Source organism: Atractosteus spatula, chromosome 3 (assembly GCF_055471065.1).
Source record: "Atractosteus spatula isolate fAtrSpa1 chromosome 3, fAtrSpa1.hap1, whole genome shotgun sequence".
Lineage (NCBI taxonomy): Eukaryota > Metazoa > Chordata > Actinopteri > Semionotiformes > Lepisosteidae > Atractosteus > Atractosteus spatula.
In genome coordinates, this window is record NC_142708.1 from 57,244,508 (window position 1) to 57,270,834 (window position 26,327).

A 26,327-nucleotide genomic window follows, 5' to 3' on the forward strand; every position below is an offset into this window, starting at 1 on the left:
ACCTAACAGATCTTATCGAGAGGGTTATCAGAATACAAAAGGTATATATTCAATCAGTTATGAAGAGTTACATATATCAAGAGGACGTACGTTCAGTATATCATTCATTTAGACCGTTTTGTAAATGAACTTGGTTATAACTTCTACATTGGATACTCAAAACAAGTACATAACTCTCAGGAATTAAATTGATATCAACTGGTTGGGATAACAATTGAATTCTCGAGCTGTAATGCATTGAAGTTGAATACTCATCCAATCTCTGGGGATTCAGATCTCCTGCGGGCTCTCTGGCTCTGTGCCAGGCTGTGCTGTGCGGCTTGCGACGGAGCGCTGCTGATGCTCACTGACCGGCTAGTTAGTGTTGGCTTTAACTAGCAAAGTTTGTGCACAGGAGAAAAGATGACTGTGGGTCCCAGCAAGTCAGGAAGAGGACTGGTTCGTTCCTGATGAAGCGCTAGTTCTGAATAGTGATTCAGCTGTCCACAGTTCCGATCTGTTCACAAGGCTTGCTGCTGATGCTAACCTTGGGTGGATCCTCAGGTTACTCTCTGGCAACCTCCGCTCTAGACTCTTAGAACAGAGGAAAGTTCTGGCACTCGGACACACTGGCCGTTCCATGGTTGTCCGGGTTGAGTCTCAGGATGGTCAGGAGGCGCGCTGCGAGAATGTCCTGCCCTTGGGAGCCTTTCTGCTCCTGGGCCATCCTGCCCTGGAATTATTCTTCCCCTTTAGAATAGTCTTTCCAATAGTCTTGGAGCTCTGTGTTGCCTGTTTTTACCTGGAGGAACTTCAGCTCATACATTAGCTGAAAGTTCCATGGGCATCAGAGTCCCACGTGGGTTACTCGGCCCTACCAGTCCCTGATTGGTTGATCAAGGTGAGATATGATTCACTTACTCCTGACACTTAGGAATGCAGTCCAGATGTCCATCTGGCACTCCCTAGACAGATAGGCGCCAATGGATGACCATTGATCATGATAGCCAGGCTTAGCTAAGTGCATCCCCATTTGGGAGCTGTCCCTTATCAAAAGAAAACATCTTTAAATCAGCCTGCATGAATAGCTTCTCTGTGGCTGCACCACAGAGATGAAGAGAGAGATGGGGCCTCATTTAGGAAAGCACAGCAACACTTAATTCTGCCTTGTTAACAAGCATTGCCGCTACATAATCTAAATCTTGATAAAAAGGACCAGAAAAACCTGTTGAACTGGGCAACACATTGGCCACTACTGCATTCAGATCTGCTAATTGCCTTGCTCCAGTACATCATTAACTGTTAATGTATAGCTGGTGGAATAAATGAAAAGAGTGAAAACCTAATGGAAAATCTTACTAATAGCTCTTAGTCTCACTCTTATTACGTCTAGAGAAGCCTTCTTAATCTGAAAAAATATTCAATTGTCAATACTAAAATAAATGATATTTATTTAAATGTTCTCACAAGTTGCCCAGGAAATCACTTATATACAGTGGTTTTCTAGTCTTTCCACAGGTTCTCAAAAGAAGTCAAGTCAGGACTTTAACTGGGCCACTCAAGGACATTCACTTTATTATTCTTAAGCCACTGTAATGCAGCTTTGACCTTTTATTTTAGGTCAATGTGCTGGTGAAAGAGATTTTGTTGTCCCAGTTTGAGCCCTGAAGAAGGCTCTCCTCTGATATTTTTCAATATCTCCCCTGTCCCTGCCGATGAGAAGAAGACCTACCTTACCAGTATATTGTAATGCTGCCACCACCATACTAGACATCATGTTCTACGAAGTGTGTGGCATGCTACTTCTGTTCACTTAATTTAGGTTTGCCACAGCAAAAGGTTGGAATAATTATGCAATCATCTTTCATATAATCGATTTACTTTTCTTTTTTCCTTTGAATGTGTGGAGTCAGTTGTGCACGTAACACATTAATTACTACCTCAAAGTGCAAGCTTCAAAGCAAGAATTTGTGAAAACTGTTCCTTTCTTTTGTATGTTTTTATGTTAGAATCTATCTAATAATGATTAAATATAATTTATTTGTGCCAAACAGAGGTAAATCAAGGTAAACAAATCAGAAAAAAACAGAAACAGCAAGGTATATCCCAAATTATACCTTGAAAATACAGCATGTGGAATCTCACAAAAATTAGAGAAAAAACTATGAATGTTTAAACTATTCGGGTACAAGGGTTTAAAAGACAGTGCCTTGAACAAGTTTCATATTTTATTGACACCAATAACATCTTATACAGGAACATTTGACATCTACCTAACAGCAGCAAGACACATTCTAAGAAACAAGTAACACCTGTTACAGCTTCTCATGCAGTTTAAATCTCTACACAAAAATATTTCTTTTAAAAAAAGTAAAAAAAAAAACAACAAAAAAGTCCTTTGAAGAAATACATATTATATAAAAGAAAACAAACAAATAAAAACATATCTTTTCCCCAAGTATCTTATACAATGTTTTATATTTTTTAATCTGAAACACTGTTCAATATTTAAAGATGTTGGTAATAAATTTTGCTACTACAGCTGTCTGTCCACAATGAATAGATAGCAATTCCCAGTTTCGTATTTACACACACATTCTTTAGTTGTGAAGGCAGAGAAAATTTCAATTTGAGTAGGTCTCATAACATATACAGGCCGTTCATTTATGCCCATAACTACTACTTGAAGAAACAAGATTAAGATTTTTTAATAGAATATGCTTCTTTGGTGTTTCAAAACAACACAGGGTATGTGGGGTTGTTAACATGCCATAATCTTAAGGAAATTCTTAAGCATTTAGTAGTGTGTAGCTCTAAGGGGTTCTCAACACAAAGCCGCTATGTGGATAAAAACTAAGTATTGAAGCACCAGAGAAACTTGGAAACATTGATCTAAACCAATCCATTTTCTTCTCGTTCTGAATAAGTGTTCTTTTTTTGTTTCCAGGGTTATCAATGCAATACAGAACCCTTTACTTACATGGTCCAACTGAAGCAATTTTGATTAGGCTTGAATAGAAATGTTAAGAAAAAAACAGTAAGAAGACAACTCTGGCCCATTGAAAAATGCCCAATTTTTATATTTTCACTAGTAACTTTTAATTTAGAAAGAAACTAGAAAACTGTTTAGATGCTCCACTTTTGCAATTGAAACTTTCCAATAACACACAATAGCAATATTGTTTGTTATTGCATTGTTCAAAGCTGAACTAAACATTTTGTCCTTAAAAACTAAAAGTAAATCCAAGTGTCTACCAGACATCTTGTACTACTGCAAAACTGGATAGAATGTAGGATAAGGTGTACATAAAAAAGATACAGTACAAAATTCGGCAAACAGAAAAGCATCCAGAAGTTTCCAAAATCAAAATCTCGTCTTTCCAAAGTAATTGAAAATCATAACCTCAGGTGCAAAATTTCATAAAAAACAGCATTCCAAAATGATTTCCTTCATCACTGATTAGTTTGTTTGTTAAAATATGTTAACTATAATAGAACATGTCTAATATACTGTAGCAATATTGATGAGTATTGTTGATAATAGAATTCTCTTGATCAAAGTGCATCAATATTGCAACACTAGGGCAGAACTGCTTTCATGTGTTAGTCAATTAAAGCTGTAGTTGTCATCATTGGAAGCATTTTTTTTCCTGTTTAGTAACAGCATAAGAACAACTATAGAACAAAACAAAAGAACAAAAGAAAATAAAATCTTTATTTTTCTGCTCATATATAAAAAACTGGGCATTTTTACTCATTTCTTCTTGCTGGTAAACCTTCACTAATGCAATAAATCATCTGTCAGACATCTACCTTTCCTTTCAATAGACAGCTTAATGTCTATAAAAAGCAAAAGGATAAGAAAGTAGCTTTAAGAATATCTGTATATAGCATTCATCCAGAGAGCTGACATATCACATGTATATAGCACCCATTTAGTGAAACATAAACATTATTTTTAAATTCTTAGGTTGAAACTGGCAAAAATAATGAACACAACATTTTTTGGAGAGTCCGATAAATAGTAAGTTATAATATGAATGGTTATGCTTAAAACCTGCACATTTATACTGTGAACTTTTTAATTCACATTTTCTTTCCCTATGAACTGTCAGTAAAATAGGCTAGTTTAAACTGTACCAGACAAAATACATCTTAACAAATATTCACATCTTTCTTTTACATAAGTATTCTGAACCTTATTGGCTCAAACTCTGTAAAAAGGCCACAAAATAAACAATTTTAAAAGCAAGAACCGAAAGGTGTGCATGTAAAAAGATCTAAACGGACAATATTATTCCTTAATTTGTGAGTTCCACTGAAACAGAACCATCAAAGTAAATTAAAAAGTATCTCTGTTGTGTGCCTCTCCACACAATGTTCTCAATATGTTTGAAATAAAGAATGTAATTTTTTATGACAACTTTATAATTGCAAAATTTTCTTCACTGTCTGCTGATTTAAGCCAATGGTGACAGTGACATCATTTGACTCCCCTTCAAAATGCCCCAAATGGAATGAATTGGGTTCCAAAGTCCATCTACTTGTCTTTGTTGTAGAGTTGGTAGAATAAGTAATGTTCAATCAGTATCAACAGATTAAAGTACTTTCAGACTCTGTGCTACCTCATTTACAGTGTAAGCCCATTAGGATTCGATGTGACTCTGGCAACAAAGCCTTTAATGGTAAAAGAGCCATAAGAAGATGAACCACCTGGAATATCTCAACAGCAGTTCTGATAGATGAATACTGTGGCAGAATAAGACCTCCAATCATCTTGGTCTGTTTGCCACTGGTCAATATCAAAGCTGGTTTATAACAGTTTCCCCACAATAAAAGATGTCACACACCATCCAGCCCCAGCTCATATCTAACTGTATGGGACTGAAAAATGGAAAACATGCAGGAGACACTTTAAAGGAGTTGCATAATCAAAATATTTTGCAGAACATTATACATATCAAGAGGAGGACAGATTTATCAGTGTTCTCTTCAGAGCAATCACCAGAAGCATTCTTTTAAAGCTCCATTAAGCTTGTCATGTTGTCTGGGTGTCAGACTCTAGGCTCCCAAAGATGGTTCTCTTCTCCCATCAAAGCCAAGGCAATTGCACCAGATAAGAACAAAAGCAGCATTTCAAAGACATAGTTAAAGCAAACATAAAAAATGCAACATTGATATTAGCTCTTGGGAGATTATGGTCTTTGACTCTCTCTGGCACTCTCTGTGACCCTTAACTGTGAGGGACAGTTATGATCAATCATTGATAATGAATCAATGATTGAATGATGGAATGAAGCAATGAGTAAGTGTAAGTCATAAAAAAACTCCTACCAAACAGGTTGTATGGTACATTACAGCTATTTCATAGTTCTGGTCTTTTCTTCCTTTTTCCTTTGTAACAGTTCAACTGATGTATAGCGCATGAATTTCTCCCAGGACATTTGGCAGCAGTAGCAATAAAATACTGCAGTGTTGTAAGGTTATAGGATAAACCTCATGATAAACCCTCTTCACAGTATCTAAAACATCCAAACTGTAACAAAAATGACTGTTTCTGACAGAAAAAAATTAAATTAAACCTCCTATAAAAATCTATTAAACACCCATACAAACACTTTGCATAGAGTGTACAAAATGTGTTTTTCTTAGTTTTATTTAAATATACATCAATTGCTTTTAAATACATTTAGTTTTTTAAACACTTAAGGGATATATAAGAGAAAATGGTGTAATGTGTAGTAACTACAGCTGTCTAAAATGTACCATTGTTCTAACAGCACTCAGCTGTGAAGAGTGTAACAAAACCAAATGTAGCACAGAACAAAAAGTATTTGGATAATAAAATGGGTCTTCTGTTCACTGTATTCACTTCTCTGTTGCACTCAGTCTTTTTGACTTGATAAAAGCCATCCCATGTGTTCTCATGTGAGTGTTCAAGGCAGCTTCTGTCTCGAATGTCTTGGCACAAACTTTGCACTTCCTTTCGGAGACACCATCAGATTCTGTGCCCTCTGGGCTCAGTTTATTTTCTTGCTGACTGTCCTCTCCTGCCCCATTCTGTCTGGAAGTGGGCTGGGGTTCTTTTAATTTGTGCACTATAAAGAGGTGTCTGGACAGAGAGTTGTGTGAGGTGTAGCACAGGCCACACTCACGACACTGGTAGGAAGAGCCATCAGATTTGTGCTGGGGAATGTGCTCGTGGAATTTCACAATGTCCTCCGTGGTGAAGCTGCACACAGCACACTTGTGGACTTTGAACACATTAATTTTGAGCTTCTTTAGGGGCTGAGTTATAGCACCTCGGGGACGGAACTCCAAAACTGTTTCTTCTAGCTTCCGTTTTGGGCTAGAAGCCTATGGATCGACACAAAAGAAACAATGCCAATTTAAATAACCGACACGCCAGCAATTATGACACAGTACACCTTGGTCTTTTAATTTGTAACTTATGCATCAAAAGTAAAGGATCATGCAGTTTAATTGACTGAATACAGATGAGAATAATTTTTAATTTATGAAAGAAATGCTACTGTGCTAAATGTACTGTACATGTACTGTAGATTCTATTACTGTTGTAACTGGTCTTTCAAAATGCAGTTATCAAAATGTCAAGTGATGTATTTAGCTGCTGTTGGATTAAATAATACATGAAGAAATGGAAATCAGGAGAGATCAAAGGCTGCTCTTTATCTTTTCCAAACAGCAAACATCCCATGAGACACATGATAACTGATTTTAACTATCTCTGGCTGAATCATTGCATAAGTTATAGACAAATACTCAATAGCAGTCTATCAGCATTCTCACCTTATATTTGGACAATTCCAGTCATGTGAAAACAGAATCTCTGCAAGGTCTGTGTAAAGGACTTCTCTATCATTACAAAAACCCATTATCCACCATTAGGTCAACTGTGATGATGAGAAGGCTCCCTTACACAGAGCTTTTTAGGTAACAGAAGTGGTCCAACTAAGGAAAAAGAAATGGATAGCCTATTGGCTTGAGTAGTAAAAGCAATTAATTTATTTGAAATAATATATCAACAGTATTAATGTAAAATGCACTATACCGGTTTTAAAATGTGGTGAGTAAAAAAAAAACAAATCTGAAAATGTCAAATCATACAGAATAACCCTTGAAATAATTCTTTCAACATTAATTTAAAATAAATATTATTAGAACTGGTAAGTGTAATTCATGTAATGAAATATTTTCGGAGTTGAAGCAGTGTACAGAGCAAATGTGTGATTTAGAAGTTTAATTTAAAAGGTGTGAGATCTCCTCAAGCAATGAACCTGCTTTATTCATGTGAATACTAGAAATAACGTTAACCCTTAACTGAAAGGTTAACTAAGGTGAATTCGGAAAAGTGGAAAGGAAAAGTGGTGAGTAAACTTAAGTAATGTACTGTATTTTATGGCCCTCAACAGATTTTCATACTCTCATTATGGCCACTGTCAAAGATGGTGCCATACCTTGGAAAATTCTTTTTCTGAAGCATCTTCAGCGTTGGTGGATTCTGTCACTTGTTTTTCCTCTGTGTCCTTAATGCCATGCATTAACTGAATGTGCTTGTCCAACATTAAGCGCTTACTAAAAGAACGATTGGGGTCTGGACAGTGACTGTGGAAACAGTGAAGAGACAGAGGACATTTTACCATTACAGCATAAACATGAAGACCCAATAAACCTGAAATATTATATGTTACAAAACAAGGCTTCTACAATTTAAAATCAAGTGATTTGTCTGTATCACAATATCCCTCCTGATGTAATTTCCATATGCTGTTTAGAAAAGTTCATCAGAAAAAATCAAAAAGTTCAAAGCTCAATCAAATGATAATGCACACACATCAAAAGTCTTACTGAATTCTTCCATAATTTGCAGGACAACCACTGAAAAAATTTGCACATTAACCACTGCACTATTTTGTTTTTGTCAAAGGATGAAATGTAATTACACACTCCCTCCATAGAAAGAAGTTCTAAGGTTTCTTCATTCCAAAAACATTCCTTTGACTGCCTTGTGAAAGCATGTAATGAATGTGAATACATTCACAGATCAAGGCTTTCTTAAATGAACTAAATTACAGATACTAATTAACACATGCCAGAAAACAGTCTTGCTCTCTTCTCTACCTCCACTTGGGAGGTCAGTTTCTACCAGCTTGTGAGACAGGAGATATTATTTCAACTTATGGAAATCTAATGATCTCCGTGGCAGTTGGCAGCTCCTCTAAATGCCTCTTCCAGGAGAACACTCAGACAGGACTCCCAAATTAGACACTCATTAATGGTATGTCAGCTCTCTGAATATGCTGCAATTCTCTTAGGTTTGATTTTAAAACCCAGACTAAGATCATGAGACTGAAGCAGGGGCTTCAGAAAACTATGTGGAAGAAGTACCACATTTTGTATGGAAAAACAGCTGGTAACAAAAATCGCTCATGTGCAGCATTTAACATAATAAAGAGCATCCTTCTGAGATCTCTTTGGAGTTTTTTTTACAAATACAGTACTGTATCTGAGTGAAAGATCTGTTATTTTAAATGCACCTTTCTAAATACATGCATTTCAGGTCAAAACCTATGTTGTGTTGAAATATGAACGAGAGGGCACAAGTAGAAACTACATGCACAAGCATTTAAAACAAACAGGAAGCACATTTTAACCTAAGGGTCTGTGGGAGTTTAGAATAAGCTACCCAGCCATATGGTTGAAGCCAAAACCCTGGCTTCTTGCTAGAAATATCTAGAATTATGAATTATTAAATATGAGATCCTGGATAAATTAACTATTACCTAAAGGGTAAGATGAGCTGAATGGCGTCCTCTCATTTGTACCCTTTCTAATGTATGTTCATTGTATTTCTATGTTATGTGCCATTGTGACATTCCAAGTTGAGTGAAAATCTGTCTCCTTTGATTTAAAAAAGCAATAAAGCTCATAAAAAAAAAACCATGTGTCGGAAGAACTTAACCGAACATCCAAGCAGTTACCATTCCAAAAAGAATACCTTAAGCTCTAAAACATAATGGATAGTGGGGGAACAAGATTTAATTTATTTTCATAAAACAATGGTGATTTGCTTTCTGAAGGAAAACAATACAAATTGATGGATGAGTTTGATATCGGAAGAAAAACTATACCTGAGTGACTTAAGTGAAGTGCTCCCTGTGGGTCTAAATATTGTTTGGAAAAGATCAATAAAATAAAGCTTACTAGTGGGCAAAACAAGCTGTGTGAGCAGGACCACAATTTACTGTTTTCTGATATGTATGAAAAAAGCAGCTCCTCCAAAGGTGGAAATAAAATGAATATTTTATTTAACCCTATTATTCTTCCTGTAAATACGCTGCCTCTGTTAGAGAAAACTGCCAGTGACCTTCAAGTTACACTGTAAACTCGCTACAGGTTTCTTTTCATGGATACAGATGTGGAGTTGCAGTGCTAAAGGGATTTTTAATTAGGCCCTGTAACACACGTGCTGCCCTCTCTTTATCCATGTGTGCTAAGCAAGGTTGTTTTTTAAATCAGGAACTATGGTAGCAGCTCACTTTCAAGGAATTTATTTCACAATACCACCTCTTTTAATGAAGAGACCAGGCACCCACACAGATACAGTTCAGTGACCCATCTGTATCTACAATATGCTAAATACTTAAACACATAAAAATTTGAATCTCCAAGAAACAAAGAAAGCACACCCATAAGATGGTTTAAAGTGTTAAAATATTTTTTATTAAATGCTTCTTTCTGCACAAACTTTAAATCCCTTGAAGGATAATTTATAGATTTTTTACAAAAGATCAAGAAGGATGGTCCCAGTTCATAGGGGATGAGCAAGTGTACTCATTCTAAATTTCTACATCCTATCTCAGGTAAAAGAGTTGAAAAGAAACTGTAAAATACATTGAAATATATACAGTAGCACAACATACAAAAATATGTTCTCAAATCACCAAATTGCTCCTCACCACACAAAACACAGAACACTTTTAAGCCCAACAGGGCTTTCCTCATCTTTCCATGAGTGTCTGAGGAAGGCTTTGGTGGGTTTTAAAGCAGACAAAAGCAGGTGTTTACTTACGGGCATGTGTACACTTTTCGGATTCCTTTGTGCTTGATTCTGTTGTGTCGGCAGAGGCTGTGTGATGAACTGAAGGATTTGTCACATTGACGACAAGGATGCTTCTTCATTTGCTTAATTTCAAGAAAAAGAGAGTCAACCAATCATTTGCGCATTGAAATGACCTCTTAGACACTATGCAGATATGTAATGACATGAAGATGATTCATGATTTGTTCAGTGTCTGTCTTTCCCAAATCCAATATACTCAGAGCTCTTAGTTTTGTGTGAAGCACATTGTCAAGGTTAGCTACAGTAACAAAGGTGCTGGAAGTGTTCTACAGGGATGATATTTTGAAAATCAATTATAAAAAGTAGAATGAACACATTATAGCATAAACCAAAATGTATTTTTAAAAAGCATTACTTTTAAGAAACAAGAATTAACAAGACAATTCCACTTTAAAGTTTATGCATTGCTCTGAATTAAACTGACCAAAATAATTTTTGGGTTAGTCTTACATTCTGTATTGGTTAAATTCCAAGTCATTTTTCTTAAAAATCTCTTTGACCTCTGACCTGGCAAGAAAAAGATCTTCAACAAAAAAATAAAAAACTGACATCAGTCACGATAAATAAATGTATTCTGGGCTAAATGTAAATACTACCACCCTGGGTGGCACCATTTTCCTTGTTTAAGAGCCTTTGAAACTAGTTCAGTTCAAGTCTTCCTGATTGTTTAGCCCCCTGAAAATATTTAATACTGTACAGTATGTTTATTTCACAATAACCTGTGTGCGTGTTTGAGGTGAATTTCCTAAACTCGCCAAAAGATATTTAAGATAAATCTTGATGAGATCTACATTCATCAAGCAAAACATTCTGCTATTTAACAATTTGATTTTTGGTAGATATTTGTATTTAAATTTGTATTTATCTTTCATTCAAACATTACCAAAGGCTGGTCTAGCAAAGTAATGCTCAATTCTAACAAAATGTGTTATTCATTATTTATTTAAATGTTCACAGGATGTGCATCCAAATGTTAGTAGTTTGAGATTTGAGGGGTTCTGAGCTTGGGACATTTTACAAAAAGAATGACTAACATTTTGAATCACATTGCACAATGAAAACCAGGTACATTTATCCTGCACAATTTGAGTAGGTTGGGCAGCAAAATGGCCCTTTTCTGATTGAACTGGTTTGGAATTACTATCAGACAAACATTGCCGTGAGAAGAGAATGATTGCTGAATTCAGGCCTGCTACTTTTTAAATACTATCAGATTAGTCATTGTTCATTCACAAAAAAGGCTGTTTTTATTTCTTCAGTAGCACTGTGCATTCAGTCATAAATCTAAAAAAGGAAAGGATCAATAAGCATTCAGCATGTGCCTGGATCCACAGAGATAAGGCATTATGTATTGATCCATTTTTTCATTACTTCTCAATTGAGTTTGATACAGCATTGCTGTCCTTCAGTCCAGCTTACAAAGATGAATGAAATCATAAAGAAGCTGCATCACTATTAATTTAAAAGTTAAGTAATTGCACAATATTTTCTAGCGGCCATTCTAATTCATGATGTAATGGAAATGTGTTTGCCAATGGTTTTCCATTGTAAAAATTGAGAACACTGCCTTATCTTCGCGCTTGAAACAAAGTTATTTTGTGGCTTTATCGACGGTAATTTAATTATGCACACATTATATATACACATTATATATAATTATAACACAACATGTACAGTCTTGACATTATTTAAAATCAAACATCTAAAATGCCTCGAACGTTAAAGGACTTGGGGGACTAAATTGGTATCATCCAAGAGCACAGACTGAGCGTTACTGTCTAAGCATTGCCGATCCAAATCTGGGTTTGTCAGAAAACTATAAATGAGTTGCACTTGGCTAATTTTAGTTGGATCAGTTTGCAGCCCAAAGACAAACTCCATGGCCTGCCAGCTACCAATACACTTTCAGAATTACAGAAGAGAGCTGAGAATGTTCTCCCATTGAACCTAGACTGGTGTCCAATCCATAGAGACATAGAGGAAAGCTATATGCGTGGTGTTCCAGGTCTCTTTAAGCACTAGCAACTGAAGCTAGGAGAAGCTGGTAAATTGGTCCAATAATGGGATGATTTAGGTTAAAAGCCCTTCAGACACAATATCCCTTAGGAATTAGACTGGACACCCCTGGTCTAGCTCACTTGATGGCACTGGCTAGCCAATTTGACAAATCCATGTTTGAGAAAAATCACATGTTCTTTTCTATGCAGGTATAAAAGCTGTTGCATTGAGCCATGGTGAATACCAGCCACAGCGAATTACAAATTGGAGGAACAAAAACAAATTCCTCTCGTTGTGCGTTAGAGTGGAGTACCCGGGACTGGGATTGTAAATGATGGTTAAACCACTTGCTCACCTTCCCATGCTCTCGCCTCATGTGAGAAATATAGACTTCCCTCTGGGTGAACAATCTGTCACAATCCCGGCACATCCAGCCTGGGTTGGTGGGCTTCTTGGACAGGGAAGTAGTGTTACTTTTCTTCACAGTGCAGGAAGGCTTCTTGTCACTCTTTTCCACCCCGTTCACAGAATTGACATCCTTGCCATTTTGGCTGGATGTAATTGGATTTGTTGGCTTGGTGGTAAGGGGAAGGTTTATACCCAGGTTTGGTGGACCTTCAATTGTTTTTAGTGTGCCATGCATAGACTGTGGGAATAAGTGAAAATAAGTATTAAGATTTAACAGTAAAGAGCATATCACATGCACACTATCCAAGATGGTAGATACGGAGTTCTTCGGATGTCATAAACCTGCATGAATGTTCAGTTAGATTAACTTTATAGGACAATTTTTTCAAGTTCAAGTAGTTTTAAATCTGGAAATAAAATACAGACAATACTGATATTTTTCCTTGAAAAAGGCAGAAAATAGGTCTTTGTCTTTGTACCTTTATATGATCCAACATAAGCTGCTTCTGTGCATAACGCATGGAGCAGTCTGGGCATTTGAAGACAGAGACTTTCTGATTGGCGATGTGCTGGTCAAAGTGGGAGTAAAGCAACGTCTGTTGTGTGAACACGGTGTCACACATGGAGCACTTATAGATTAACCTAGAAAAGAGAACAAAATACACATAAATAAGTGTTCTGCAACATCTGGATTACATTTTTTGCAGCCATCAAGACTTCAAGGTCAAATGGCTTCTGCTGAAAGATGTTGAAAAATGTGACAGCCGTTGTCTGAGGACTTAGTACAGAAGTCACATTTAGGTTACTTATCATAATATATTTCTATGTAAATATTGCACAGAGACCAAATACAGCTATGAAGTGCTACATAACTTGGGTGATGCATCTGTAAAAACATTTGGCAATACCGCTTTCTAGAGCGGATGTGGCTGGTTATACGCATGTAGGATTTGTACATATAAAGTGCGTTGTATATAAAATAATATGTATAATATATGTTAAATAACTTATTAGTTAGTAATATAATTATATATATATAATAACTAAGTTATACTGTATATATAATAATAACACACCCTCAATGATCAGGTTATAAGTAGCATGGTTTTGTGGCTTCTTTACTGTTCTGTGAACAATTCAGCAGTGGAGAATTAAAAAGACAAGCATTTACACAAAGGTAGGTAGGTCCCTTTTCAGGCCATAAAGGCCCATGGAGAATGGAGGGCAAGGGCCATCTTGAGGTTCTGGTTCAAGGAGGAATCCAGAAGTGAAGATGGATATGCGAAGCTGTCACATGTCTTTCCCCCTGATATATCCTTTCTCTGTTTTTACTTTGAGTTTTTGCCATTTAAGTAAACCAAGTGGTCACAAGAGGTGCTGGTGATCTTCCAGAAATCCCGGCCTGTGGAGCTGTGGAGCCATCTGGTCTTTACTCATTTGGAGTCTGCTAAATTGATATCCTTGTTTTTGTGAGGCTGCTTATCTAATAAAATGCCTCAGCTATCTGAACACTCTAACAGATACACAATCCCTCAGTGGCCAAGATGGAGGGACAATAAAAATCTCTAGCTTGCACATTTATACTCCAAGGCACACAATCAAAACCATACCGAAGTATTGCTTTAAGTAAACTGTTACAGTACTTCTACACTCCCTTGACTTGCCCAGTAAAAATAGCAGTGTTACATCGTAGTGCTGGAGAGGATACATGTCTCGGCGACTGGTTACATTACAATTCCTTGCATGGGAATATTTAACGTGTGGCAGGGTGTTGTAGTAGGATGTTTTAATCACACATACTGTACTTTAATCTGGAAGCAAGTCCATGACACGTGTTTTTCACTCTCTGTTTAAAAAAAACCAACGAGAAATACAGCTCTGTCTTTTCTCAAGCAACAACTGTTACTATGCCAGAAATATCTCTGTGAAACTGAAACCTGCTGTCTAATCATTCTTTTTCACACATTAGAATTTTGGAGAGGCTTTCCTGAATATATAACTAATGATAGATAAAAGCTCTTAAGTAGTGTTAAATCCTTCAGATTCATGTTTTCCCTAAGTGGAGGTGTAACTGTAGAAGCAACTTTGTTTTGCATCAATTCTCAAAACTTTAAAACACGAATGAATCTTTAAAATATCCTTAAAACACTTAAAAAGGCAATATATTAATGTTTTAAAGTAAGGTCTAAGACAGAATTTGAAAGTGCTGACTGACTTGAAGTATCTGATATGGGCTGGGAGACCACAGACAAGAGAGCTCAGACGATGTTTTAGTGTAAACAGTTTAACCGTTTACAGGTGTAGTCAGTAGCCAAACTTTAAAATTGTATTTTATCCTGAAATCCAGAGGGAGTAAGTGCAAGGAAGTAAACAGGTGATATATGCTCATGCATTTTAGTTTAGTTTGGCTAAAATCTGAGCAGTTGAGTTATGACCATGCTGCATCTTGTTAATAACATGTATGAAAACATAAGCAAATATAACATTACCATAATAAACCCTGGAAAAACCTGAACCATTCCCTCTTCTGCATCAGACAGGGACAGATGTGTACAGATATCAACAATGTTAAAAAGATGAAAAAAGACAGCTTTGTAACACTGCAAACTTGAGATTCAAATGTGAGGCTTGTGTCAAAAATGAATTCAAGATTCCATCTTTCTCCATCTATCCATTTGTTGCATTTGACAGCTTGTTTCAATTCAGAGTCACATGGGAGACAGGCCCATCCCTGCATGCAAAGGGCACAAGGCAGGGTACACCCTGGATGGGAAGCCAGTCGATTACAGGACAGGCACACAGACACAAACACTGACAGTCTCACATCAGGGCCAACTTTCCCAGAAGCCGGTTAACCTGCAGTATGTTTCTTAACCGTGGGAGCATCCAGAGGGAACCCACATGAACACAGGAAGAACACACAAACTCCAAGCAGATAAATCTGGAATTGAACCTTGGGACCCAGCGCAGTGAGGCAGCAATGCTAACCACTTTGCCACCAAGCTGCCCGCAAAATAGTTTTTATCTATATATTTAATATTTAGTTTTCTTTTCGATTTCTATTCATAAAGTACAACATTCTCAGTCCATGGTTTGTCACTTGCAAACTATGTAACAACCTGAAATATTACGCAGGAATGTGAGGCACAGACAACTTTAGACTAAAAAATGAATTTCTTTTTGGTAAATAATTTGCACAAGATAGCAGTGTTTGCAAAAACTGAAACAATTGCACACTACAAACTCTTAGTAGACCTTTTCATAATGTCCTTCTCTATGTAAACGAATCTTAAACCAGTTGTCATCTTTGGAAAAATAAAAAAGCTTTATTGTCCTGCCTAGGCCTCATAACAAGGTATGTTGACTCCATGTTTACAAATACCACAATATTTGAGTGTGTTTGGGGATGTGTATGTACTGCATTGAAATGTGCATGTGTAACCATGGCAATAGAACCCTGATGGCCATGAAGTTTCTTGCAAAGAGACGTGTTATTTTATACAGTAATGACCATCTATGGAGATCTTCTGTTCTTCTTCTTTTATACTTAAACAGTGTTACTGTACAACTCACTATTCTTATCTTGTCGTACTGTATTTCAAAAGTTAATCAAGGCTGGGTCTGGTCTGTACTAGAACAGGATGCTTCTAAGCAAAATCAGATTGCAGCTGTAAGTGGTGACAGTAGTGATGTCAGACCAGCTGGCTATACCCTGCCCTATGGACAGACCTTCTAAACCAATGCCCCAGAACAGCAACTAGGTACTCTGTGTTGCAGGAAGTTCCATCCTTCAGATAAGGCATTAAAATAATGATCCCAAAAAAGATTTTGTGATGAAACACTGCACTGCATTGTTTGCAAGTGTCCTGGTCAAATTCCAATCTGGATTTACACAATGTAGTTTACACTACCTCGTGTCCCCACCTTTTTCTCACTTCTCCACCTAATCTGCTGTAAAGTGGGGCTGATGGCACTTAACATGGTGGTGCTACATAAATGCAAGAAATTGTTATAAAATATTAGTTGAGATTGTGGCTACATGTTCTTCATTATTAGCACTAAGTCATTGTTTTAGGGTTTTCGACTTGATCTGAAATTTTAAAAATAACTACATTTAATACAAACACACAGGGATAAAGTACGAAATTTTGACAATACTGAGTTATAAAACTGGAAGGCAAATTTCCTTAAGGTTAAAGGAAAAGGCCTTTTGCAAATGTAAATCACCATCAATCTAATTCCCAACTGCAAGTTTGATTTGGTCTAAGATATTGTAAATTGTGAGTTTTACAATTTACACGAAATGAAAAAATGTATACAGTATATACTGAATGGATCTGTGAAAATCAACAATCTTCGAGATTAAATAAATACTTAAACACACTGAAAGTGTCAGTTTTTCTTTACTGTACATTTCCCAAACCTGGGAAGTTCAATCATCTTTAGAATATTCACTTTCCCGTAAAACATCCTTCTATTTCACTCTTTCTCTCCCATACACTAATTGCTAATGCTCTATTTTTTTCTGGCACAACTGTCATTCCCTTCCTTTCCTCATTCAGGACAGGAACCTTTTACAAATCAGCCTATCAGCTGTCAGGATGGTAAGTGAGATTCTCCCATTTCTGTATAAATGAATAAATAAAATACATTAAGATACAGTATATCCAATTTGTTACTTCACAGACATCAGTATTGTGCAAACTTTGTTGCAATGCTAACAAATGAAAACAGAAAAGTATTAATTTCTAGATGGTAAAAGAGAAAATAAGAAAGGTCTATTAGCAAACAACCTGCATTACCTAAAATAGTTTAAACCTCAATCTTTGAAGTAAAATTATTTTTAATTCTCAGTGTACCTACCAATGGTATATATTCACAAGAACAGAAGAATCAGTAATTAAAAAAAAATTCTTTAAAAGTCAAAGCTCTAAAATAACACTGATGTTACTTTCTTTGAGTGATAGTTTTCTTTAGATTTTAAATATTTTTTGAAGTTCTACAACTTATCATGTTAAAATGACTCACTAATAAATTATCGTTATTTATTATCGTAACTGGGTGTCGTGTGGCTGTGGCTTGAAAGCAAGCCCCAAGCAAGTACACAATTCTTAAGTATATTTATGCTATAGACTAAAGACTTTGCTAAAGTGATGAAAATGTAACCTATTTTTAAGTGTGATTACACTTACACTTCTAAAAAAAACATAGTACTGTGATTACTAACCCAATAAAATACATTAAGTGGGGTTCAAAAGTATATAATACACAATAATGCAAAACACCTATTCTGCAGGTTTGAAATTAATTAATTTAAGTTGAGGGACGTGATGAGAAAGGATGAAAAGGTCATAAGAGGGAAATAACATTCAATTAAAGTGACCACGCATAATCAAATTAAAGACTTACGTTCAAAATGTCAAGTAATTGTGCTTTCTGTAATCCATTTTGTCTGGATATCAAATTTCTCTGGATCTCTTTATTTGTGTACCTTTGATTTTTGAAAAAGATATCAAGGTATTTGCCATATGGGAAAAATCTAAAAGGAAGTACATTAGGCACTGGTATTAAAGGTAAGCACATACATTGATGATTAAACTCTAGTGTAACACAATGCAATAAATATTATCTGATAACGTTTTGAACTTTGTCACGTACCCAGATCACATTTTATAAAAATTTATATAGAAATATGTTTGAGAAAATATTTTTTTGAATGTGGGGATATACTGTATATAACAATGTAATAGTTTTATTAATCTATCTCTCAAAGAAAAGTGTTTGGAGACAAATCATGACTTGTCATAACAAAAGTATTACTTGTTTGCACACATGAATGTAAAATTCTGTCAACCTTTACAGCGTCTTCTGCTACATATAATACAAATCAAACACACTGTTTGCTAGGCCCCAAGAAACCCTTCCTACATTTTATAAAGTTATATTGTGATATAATCTAATAATTTAATACAAATATTTATAATACAAAAACAATCACACAGCATTATCATCACACAATTTACAACCAAACAGCCATTACATAGTTTTATTTTATTTCTTTGTTACTATGTTTACTATTATTATCTTTATTTACTACTTTATTATTAACCAATGTTAAGACAATGAATAATTTATAATTTGTGAAAAAAAATCAAAATCATTTTCTGGTCCTTTTGTGTATTCAGACTTTTCAGTCTTACGTAGCCTAACCGTCTGTTATTAGTTTTGAAACAGGAATTTTAATATACTTTTGGTCTCCAAGGTCACCTACAACAGTCACCAGAAATATGGCATTTTGGGGAAAAAAAGGCCTTACTTCCCAGAATTGGGTAAGTATGTGATTATTGAGAATATAAAACAGTGAGAATATAGAAGATAAAATATTCTACCGATGAACACATCCTTTTAAAGTTCAAACTAGAAGACACACCCACACTATGTGCAGATAACCTCAATGTAAGCATTTTATTATGGCTTCATTCATTTCAACATACACTATTTGTATATAGAAATGAATCTTAAATTAAGATGCAACAACAAGCATAGCAGGAATCCTTTAAATGTTTTACCTTTTTTTACCTAATGGAAAAGATCATCACATACAAAAGGGTTGCAGAATGCCTATGAATGCAGAGAGTATTTTTCCTGAATTTAAGACTGACAGCGATGTCTTGAAATGTTTGAGCAATTCATGTGATAGCAAACAGTATCCTGTTTCTCAGACTTTGAACTGAGAAGGATGCAGAAGTTTTACTGGGTTTTGGATTCTTTAGATACATCTCACTATACAGGCCTTTTACTAGCAAATTACATGTTTTATGACTTACTTGGGTTCTCCTATTTTGACTCCAGGGTGCTGTGTATAGGCATGAGAATGGGTGCCTGGTGCTGATTTAAATGCCATTGGACAGATAGGACATTTATAGAAGATTTCACAGTGAGTCCCCTGGATATGCGACTTCAGGGCAGCCACATCCGCGTAGATTACACTACAGTGGATACAGCTGTACAGAGAAAATGTCAAGTTTTAGTATTACAACTCTGCTCTCATTAGAACTGAATTCTAACCAGACCAAGTCATTATAAACTGACTATGTCAGACCCTCTAAATTTAGAATCACAATTGAATTTAGAAATTAATTTAGTTCACCATTGTAACCATCATACAAGCTCTAGAAAAGATGAACGAAGAAAACACTTGTTCAATTCGAATGTGAACACAAAAAGCCCTGGTGCTAGAGCATGATGATTCATTGGGCCCTTATGAGCCTGGCCTGCCCCAGCAATGCTCAACCAGTCTGCTAATTACATAGCCCAGATCCACACTGGCATCTCCTGTACTGCAAAGTTCATATTTTACTTCAAACTGTTTTTACTTCAAATGTATTGGGATAACTATTTTAATCTTTTAAAGTTTACTTCTATTGAGGGAACAAACACACATGACTTTTATTTAAAAATGTGGTCTAGAATACAAAATAATATTTATTTATGATCCACTGAACAAAGCACGGGTCTACAAAGACTGATTAAAATGGTGCATTGCACAGTAATTGGAGATAAAAGATCAATTTTTAGGACAGCAAATTCCTGTTTTGTTAACATTGTTAACATGTTAACATTAACATAAGAAAAAGAAAAGGTATTAGGCATCAGTAACAAAAAATATATTGCCACTCTGAAATCAGTCCAAAGAAGAACATGCAAGTACATTTCTGGAAACAAATTAATGCATTACTCATACAGGCTAAGAACTCAATATGTTTAGTTTTGAACAGAAAGGATTATAATGGACCTGATTCCAGTATCCAAAATACTGACCAACATTGACAAAGTCAACTCAGTGGCTTTCTTCAGCTGGAATAAGCGATTCAAGTTGCTACTGGCAACCAAACAAGCTAGATGTGCTAGATGGTTCTGTTCTTACATTTTTGCAATACCTCATTACTGCAAATGATGAACTATATTCAGTTTGTTTTACGACAGCCATAAAAAAATCATAAAAATGAGCTGCAATATTCAACTAGAGTGCCAATCCCATAAAAGAGCAGCAACACTCACCGATAGCCCACTCGGCGGGTGTAGTGCAGGCAGTTCTTGGTGACGTGGGTCTGGAAATGGACCGATCTGCAGATGGCTCCACATTCCGGACATGTGTATGGAGATTTGTGCTGGTGAATTCTCTGATGTGAAGCAAAACTGCACTGGTTCGGAAGCAGCATTTGGCAAATGTTGCAAGTTTTCTGTCATGGAAAATTAAAAAAAGTGCTTTTCTATGAAGAACACAAATGCATGCCATCAATAAAATATCTCATGTACAACTTGCTTCTATATTAAATGAATTAGCAGGTCACAAGGATTAGGTTTTTGCAAACTGACCAATTTTTCTTTCGCTGAACTTGTGAAAGAAATTCTGAAAACAACCTGAACATTTTCCAACTAACAAAAGTCTAGTTTAATTGTATTCTTTCATATAAATATGGACTATAATGTATGTGCATCATTTCAAAGATATTTAACAACTGCAAAGTTGTTGTTTAATACCTAGGATGAACAGTATTCCTTTATCACCAAATATCCACATCCTATAGGACTGCCTACATGACTGTCCTACAGGACACAGCTAGACCAGAATTTATCACTTGGCTCAAAGACTTCACATTCACTAAATAAACCAAATAAACATGCAGTGCAACATGCATACAAGTGTTGAGTAGTTATACAGTAATATATACTGATATGTTAACAAGATTTTAGGCCCTTCATTTAATTTTCTTTTCATTTACAGTGTCCCTAATCTAGTAACTGAATAGTGAATTCTACGATATTTATTTGAAAGTACTTAAAACAACTATTTACAAATATAATCGTACCACAGAAAGGCTGACCAGTAGCCAAGATGTAATAACAAAAGGTGAAAAAAAATGTCCAGGAACCATTACATCTGTACAGTCTTATGAAACAACCAAGACAGAAAATTTAACAAGACTCAGCACTGAAATAACAGAAAGGAGGAATAATACAAAATACAGTTGCTATGCACTTGTGAAAAATATGTAAATGAATACAGTTCATCACCTTTTTATTTGGTTTCAGCTACATTTGCCCTTTCCTAAACAAAATTAAGCATTTATTGCACCTGATCTAAAACAGAGAACTCTATGAATGATTTTATGTTTCAGGGGGAACAATTCTAATAAGTGTAAAAAACAGCAAAAGAAATCTTAATTTTACTGTAAATGTCGAACTCTAAGAGTCTACAAAAAGGGTCATGAAGAAATGCAGGAAAAATGAAAAATCTTTAAGTGCTTGGGACAAAAGCACGCTTCACAGCCCAAGTGAAAAAAACATAACTAACAAAAAGACTGATTTGCTTTCTACTTCCAATCAATAATATCTCATAGAAAAGAGATTACAGTGATATTTCAGATGGTTTCCTAAAATCAAAAGAGCCCCTTTTTAGTTCAGGAAGAACTATGAGATGTTAATTGATGTCAACTATTTTTTTCTTCTAAGGTATATACATAGCACTGACGAAAACACAAGTGTAAATAATTTTGAGGCCTCTATTGATATTTGATACAGTGACAACAAAACTGTGAAGCCCTAAAAAATTTATAGTTAATGCCCCCCCAAAAAGTGTCACATCTGTGGCATACATTTCAGCTTTCAGTACCAGGTCTTGTATGATACACAAGTCCAAACTAGCATATAAGGATTTGGTAGTACCTAATCCATTTCCTCATTAGGGATTTTCTGTAACTATAGGCTACATATGTTAGGGCTGCTCATTTAACTAAGACAGAGGCCTATAATTTTCAACTCTGGGTAAATGTCTGCTGAATTTACAAAATGGGACAAAAATGCATGCACATACCTGCCCACTGGACTCTAGTGCCTGTTGATAATGCATAGCAAGAGAGGCTTCATCCTGGAACACTTCACTGCATTCTAAGCACTTAAGGCTATGTCTGCACAGCTTGGACGGATCCTCATCAAGGGGCATGGCAGCAACTACTGGAGCAGTAGAGGGTGCAGATATAACAGTGCTGAGTGCAGCCGGCGTTGTTTTTGTTACAGAATTTACAGTGTTGGCTGTGGAGTTATGTATGGTGGTGGTGGCAACAACTGAGGAGGGGAAAGGTGAGGCAATCATCTGGTCCGCTGGTATGGGCTTCAAGATCAAGTGAGAGCACTGCATTACCACGCCTTTGTCTTTATGACCACGTGCATGAGAAAGAAGGCTGCACTTATTGTAGAAAACCAAGTTCTTAGCGCAGTGGTTGCAGGTCACTTCAATACGAACACTCCTTCTGTCGTAGTGCTGGGTGAGGCTTTTCTCCAAGGCAAAGGAGTCTCCGCATTCCAAGCACTTGTAGCCACGGGAGGGTATGGTAATACAGGCAGCAGAGGGGGGGCTGAGGTTAGGAACATAAACGGGCACTGGGTTAATGCTGCTTAGAACCTTATTGAAGGCTTCTACCACTGAGCTCTGTGAGCTTGCTAGTACTTGTACCCTGGACACCTTCTTCGGAGGCTGGGTGGGGATCATAGACTGCTTGATTGGCTGCTGTGGTTTGGAAAGCACTTGGCGGAGTTCAGAAGCGGTTGTAGTGGTTTGAGGCAGGAGATTGAGATTTGCAAGGTGGACAGTCTTTGGCACAAGTTTCGCATTGGCAAGGCTGGAAGCAGGCACCATTACAGTCTGCTGCTGGATGGCATTGGCAGCTTTTAAAATAGCACTGCTAGCACTTTGAACTGAGGCAGCTGGTATGACTGTAGCTTTTACTGTGGTGTTATTGGCCAGTTTCAGATTAATCACCTGGGAACCCGCTGTCTTGACTGCAGAGACAGGCAGGAAGGCGGTAGCCACTGGCTTAATAGTCATCTGTTTCGTAATTTCAGTTGTTGAACTGGCCGAAGTAGCAACCACTGTTGTTGGCAGTGGAGTTCGGGAAGGGGAGGAAAGGACAGATGTCGAAGTAGGAGAAGACAAAAGGGAAGAGACGACAATTGATGAGGTTTGGTCGATCACTTTTTTACTGCCTTCTTGATCAAACTCCGGCAGGACCCTCGTGACAGTACGCTTAATCTGCCCTGAGGATGTTTTTATTGTTTTTATACGAACTTTGGGAATAGCAGGTGTTGAACCAGCTGGGGAAGATGGGGAGCCTTTACTACTGGTTTCACTGGAAACACTACAGGGGCTTTCTGGCTGTCTTGCAAATACTTTCTTTGTGAATTCCACAGGTGTCTCAGGATCTGCAGACTTTTCAATGATCCTCGGACTCTCCTTAGCTTCCATAGGTGAGTCCCTAGGACTAGTATGGAGCGGAGGGGCAGAATCTGTGGTGGCTTTTTTTGCACTAAGAGCAGCAATAGCAGCAATACATGAGGACAGTTTTGCAGATGACTTTGCTTTAGCTTGGGAAACACTTGATGCATTTTGACCCAATTTTTCTCCACTTTCCTTCCCATCTAGAGTCTTCTGCACAATCTCCTTTGCCTTCTCATCAACCTTCCTTGACTTTGGTTGCTCATACAGATTTAAACTACCTAATGCACTTTCATTTTCCCTTTTAATGGTTTTAATTTTGTCATGATCCCCATTTGCCCCAGTTTTTGTTAACATTTCCCCTACTATCGCTTTAGGTTTGTCCTCATCTCTCTTCACAGCTGATCCTGTGAGTGGATTTGTCCTGAAACTGGACAGATTTTCCTGCTTGTCCAATGGGTCATCAACCTCAATTTTGTCGTCATCATCAAATTCCTCTGCACTGGAGATTGGGCTGAATTGGTTGAATGAAGAGTCTTTCATGGTAGATCCATGTCCATCTTCCTTCAGTGACTTTCCAGCTTCTTTACCATAGCGGTCAACAGGAGACATGGCTAAGAAGCCATTATGTAACCCATTCCCAATGGAGGGATGAACCTCCTTCTCTGTGGCTGCATGCTCACAAGGATCAATATTGCGGATGTTTTTCACAATAACACTGACCCCAACATCAGGAACCGGTGGAACATGGGTGTCCTCTTCTGTATGGACGTTGTGCTTGATTTGCCCTTCATGATCATCATGGCCAGATTCAATAGCCGCTTTGGGATCAACCATGTCAGGGATATCAAAGGCTGCAAGAAGGTCATCAAAGTCAGGGGTCTTCATATCTCCCATGATCTTGACTGTGTTATTCTATAAATCTGTGTAAGAAATGAATAAACACAAAGTAAGCAAAACACATGCTATTATGTTGAAGACTTTTGTTTTACTATTTTCTCATAAACAAAACGAACTTTGATAAGCAGTAATAAGCTGTAAATAAGGAGATTAGACCATAAACCAAGCACTAATCTCTAGGGTGAATGAAAAACACTCCAGAGGCTTGAACCACACCATCACTTTGACAACGAATCTGGCTGTTGCTAATGGTCTTTTGAACACCAAAGTAAAAATCATCTACACGTACATCTTAGAAATTAAGCTGCACAATGGATTTAACATGCCTATTTAGGTTTTCAACCATAAAGTGTAACCTTAAATGAGATAAACACTTTAGGCCTACATATGTATGACAGAATGAAATTGCACCACAGATTTTCTAAAATCATGGACTTTATTCTCAAATGCACAAGAATTAAATTGGCTAATTCTGATTATGTTTCAAGGTTCATTATGTGGAACAAAATCATCCAATCATGTTTGCTGTATTTTAAAACTACAGTATGCTGATGCTGGTTGTTCAATCAGCTACCAGCAACAAGCTAGACTATTAAAGGCACTTTATGGATTTTTAAAGGCACATTATGGATTCTTCCATAAATGAAGATGTATCCCCTTCAATAGAAGTTTTGGCATAAAAACTACACAATGTATTATATATCTTTTTTAACTACTTCAGCTTTAAATCATTCCAAAGAAAATGTGCCGTGAGTAGCTTATGGTCTTCCACTACGTACATGTTTTAAATTACTTAAGTTACAATACCTGAGGTTGGTACCCTATTGTTGATGACTCAATAAACACCCCACATACTTCAAAACATTAAAAAAATCATACAACACATGACTCATCCGAAAATGCTATACATTATTCCAGGGGTAGTCAAATCTGGCACCTGGATTCCATGCTCCAGCAAATTCTTAAGCCATCAAGGTGTCCTGCAGCACCTCAGTTAATTAAGCAATTAAGGATCACTTCAGTACTTATCCTCTGGAACAGTGGCACTAAATTCAGATGCTAAAGTTAACCACTCTTGAAACAGACAAATAATGTAATGTACAAGTTTTATCTTTTAATATTACTATATTATCCATTAATTATCCATTATCAGAAAGATGCTTACTGTATTCCGGTTAAGGGATGCAACAACCGGAAGCCCATCCCAGAAACATAAGTTGCTAGCTGGGACTGCACCTTTGACCGGACATTAGTGCATCACAGTACACTCACACACACATATGCACACGGGGGCAATTTATAGACACCATTTAAGCCAGCCAGCATGTCTTTGGAAGGTGGAAGGAAAACAGGGTAAATCTAAATACTAACAAATTCAAAAGCATTAACTGTGCTCATATTGGGTTATGAATAGTTCACATCTGTTGAAAAGAGCCATTTCAAACTCTTTCTTTAATATGTTTTAATAAGAGGTGTACTCGTGTAGCTCATAAGGCAAAGGGCAAAACATATTGAGTATGACTGTGCTGGCACTGAGCCATAGCAAAACTCATGAATGATGAGGTGAAGCTTCGAATTTCTGTTCACTTCCTTACTTTGTTTGCCTTAAGACGGCAGTGTTTT

At 36.7% G+C, this 26,327-nt stretch overlaps 1 protein-coding gene across 1 annotated transcript; it reads right to left on the reverse strand.

Annotated features, from left to right (window-relative positions):
* Positions 1-5,367: 5,367 nt before the first annotated feature.
* On the reverse strand, positions 5,368-24,724 carry znf532 (zinc finger protein 532). Its single transcript, XM_088912005.1, has 8 exons — positions 22,407-24,724; positions 20,591-20,772; positions 19,357-19,533; positions 13,009-13,171; positions 12,477-12,767; positions 10,073-10,185; positions 7,458-7,605; positions 5,368-6,336 (listed from the first exon to the last, which is right to left on the reverse strand). Exons 1-8 carry the CDS (start codon positions 24,699-24,701, stop codon positions 5,848-5,850), a joined length of 3,858 nt encoding a protein of 1,285 aa, XP_088768131.1. The 5' UTR covers positions 24,702-24,724; the 3' UTR covers positions 5,368-5,847.
* Between the last annotated feature and the right edge of the window lie 1,603 nt (positions 24,725-26,327).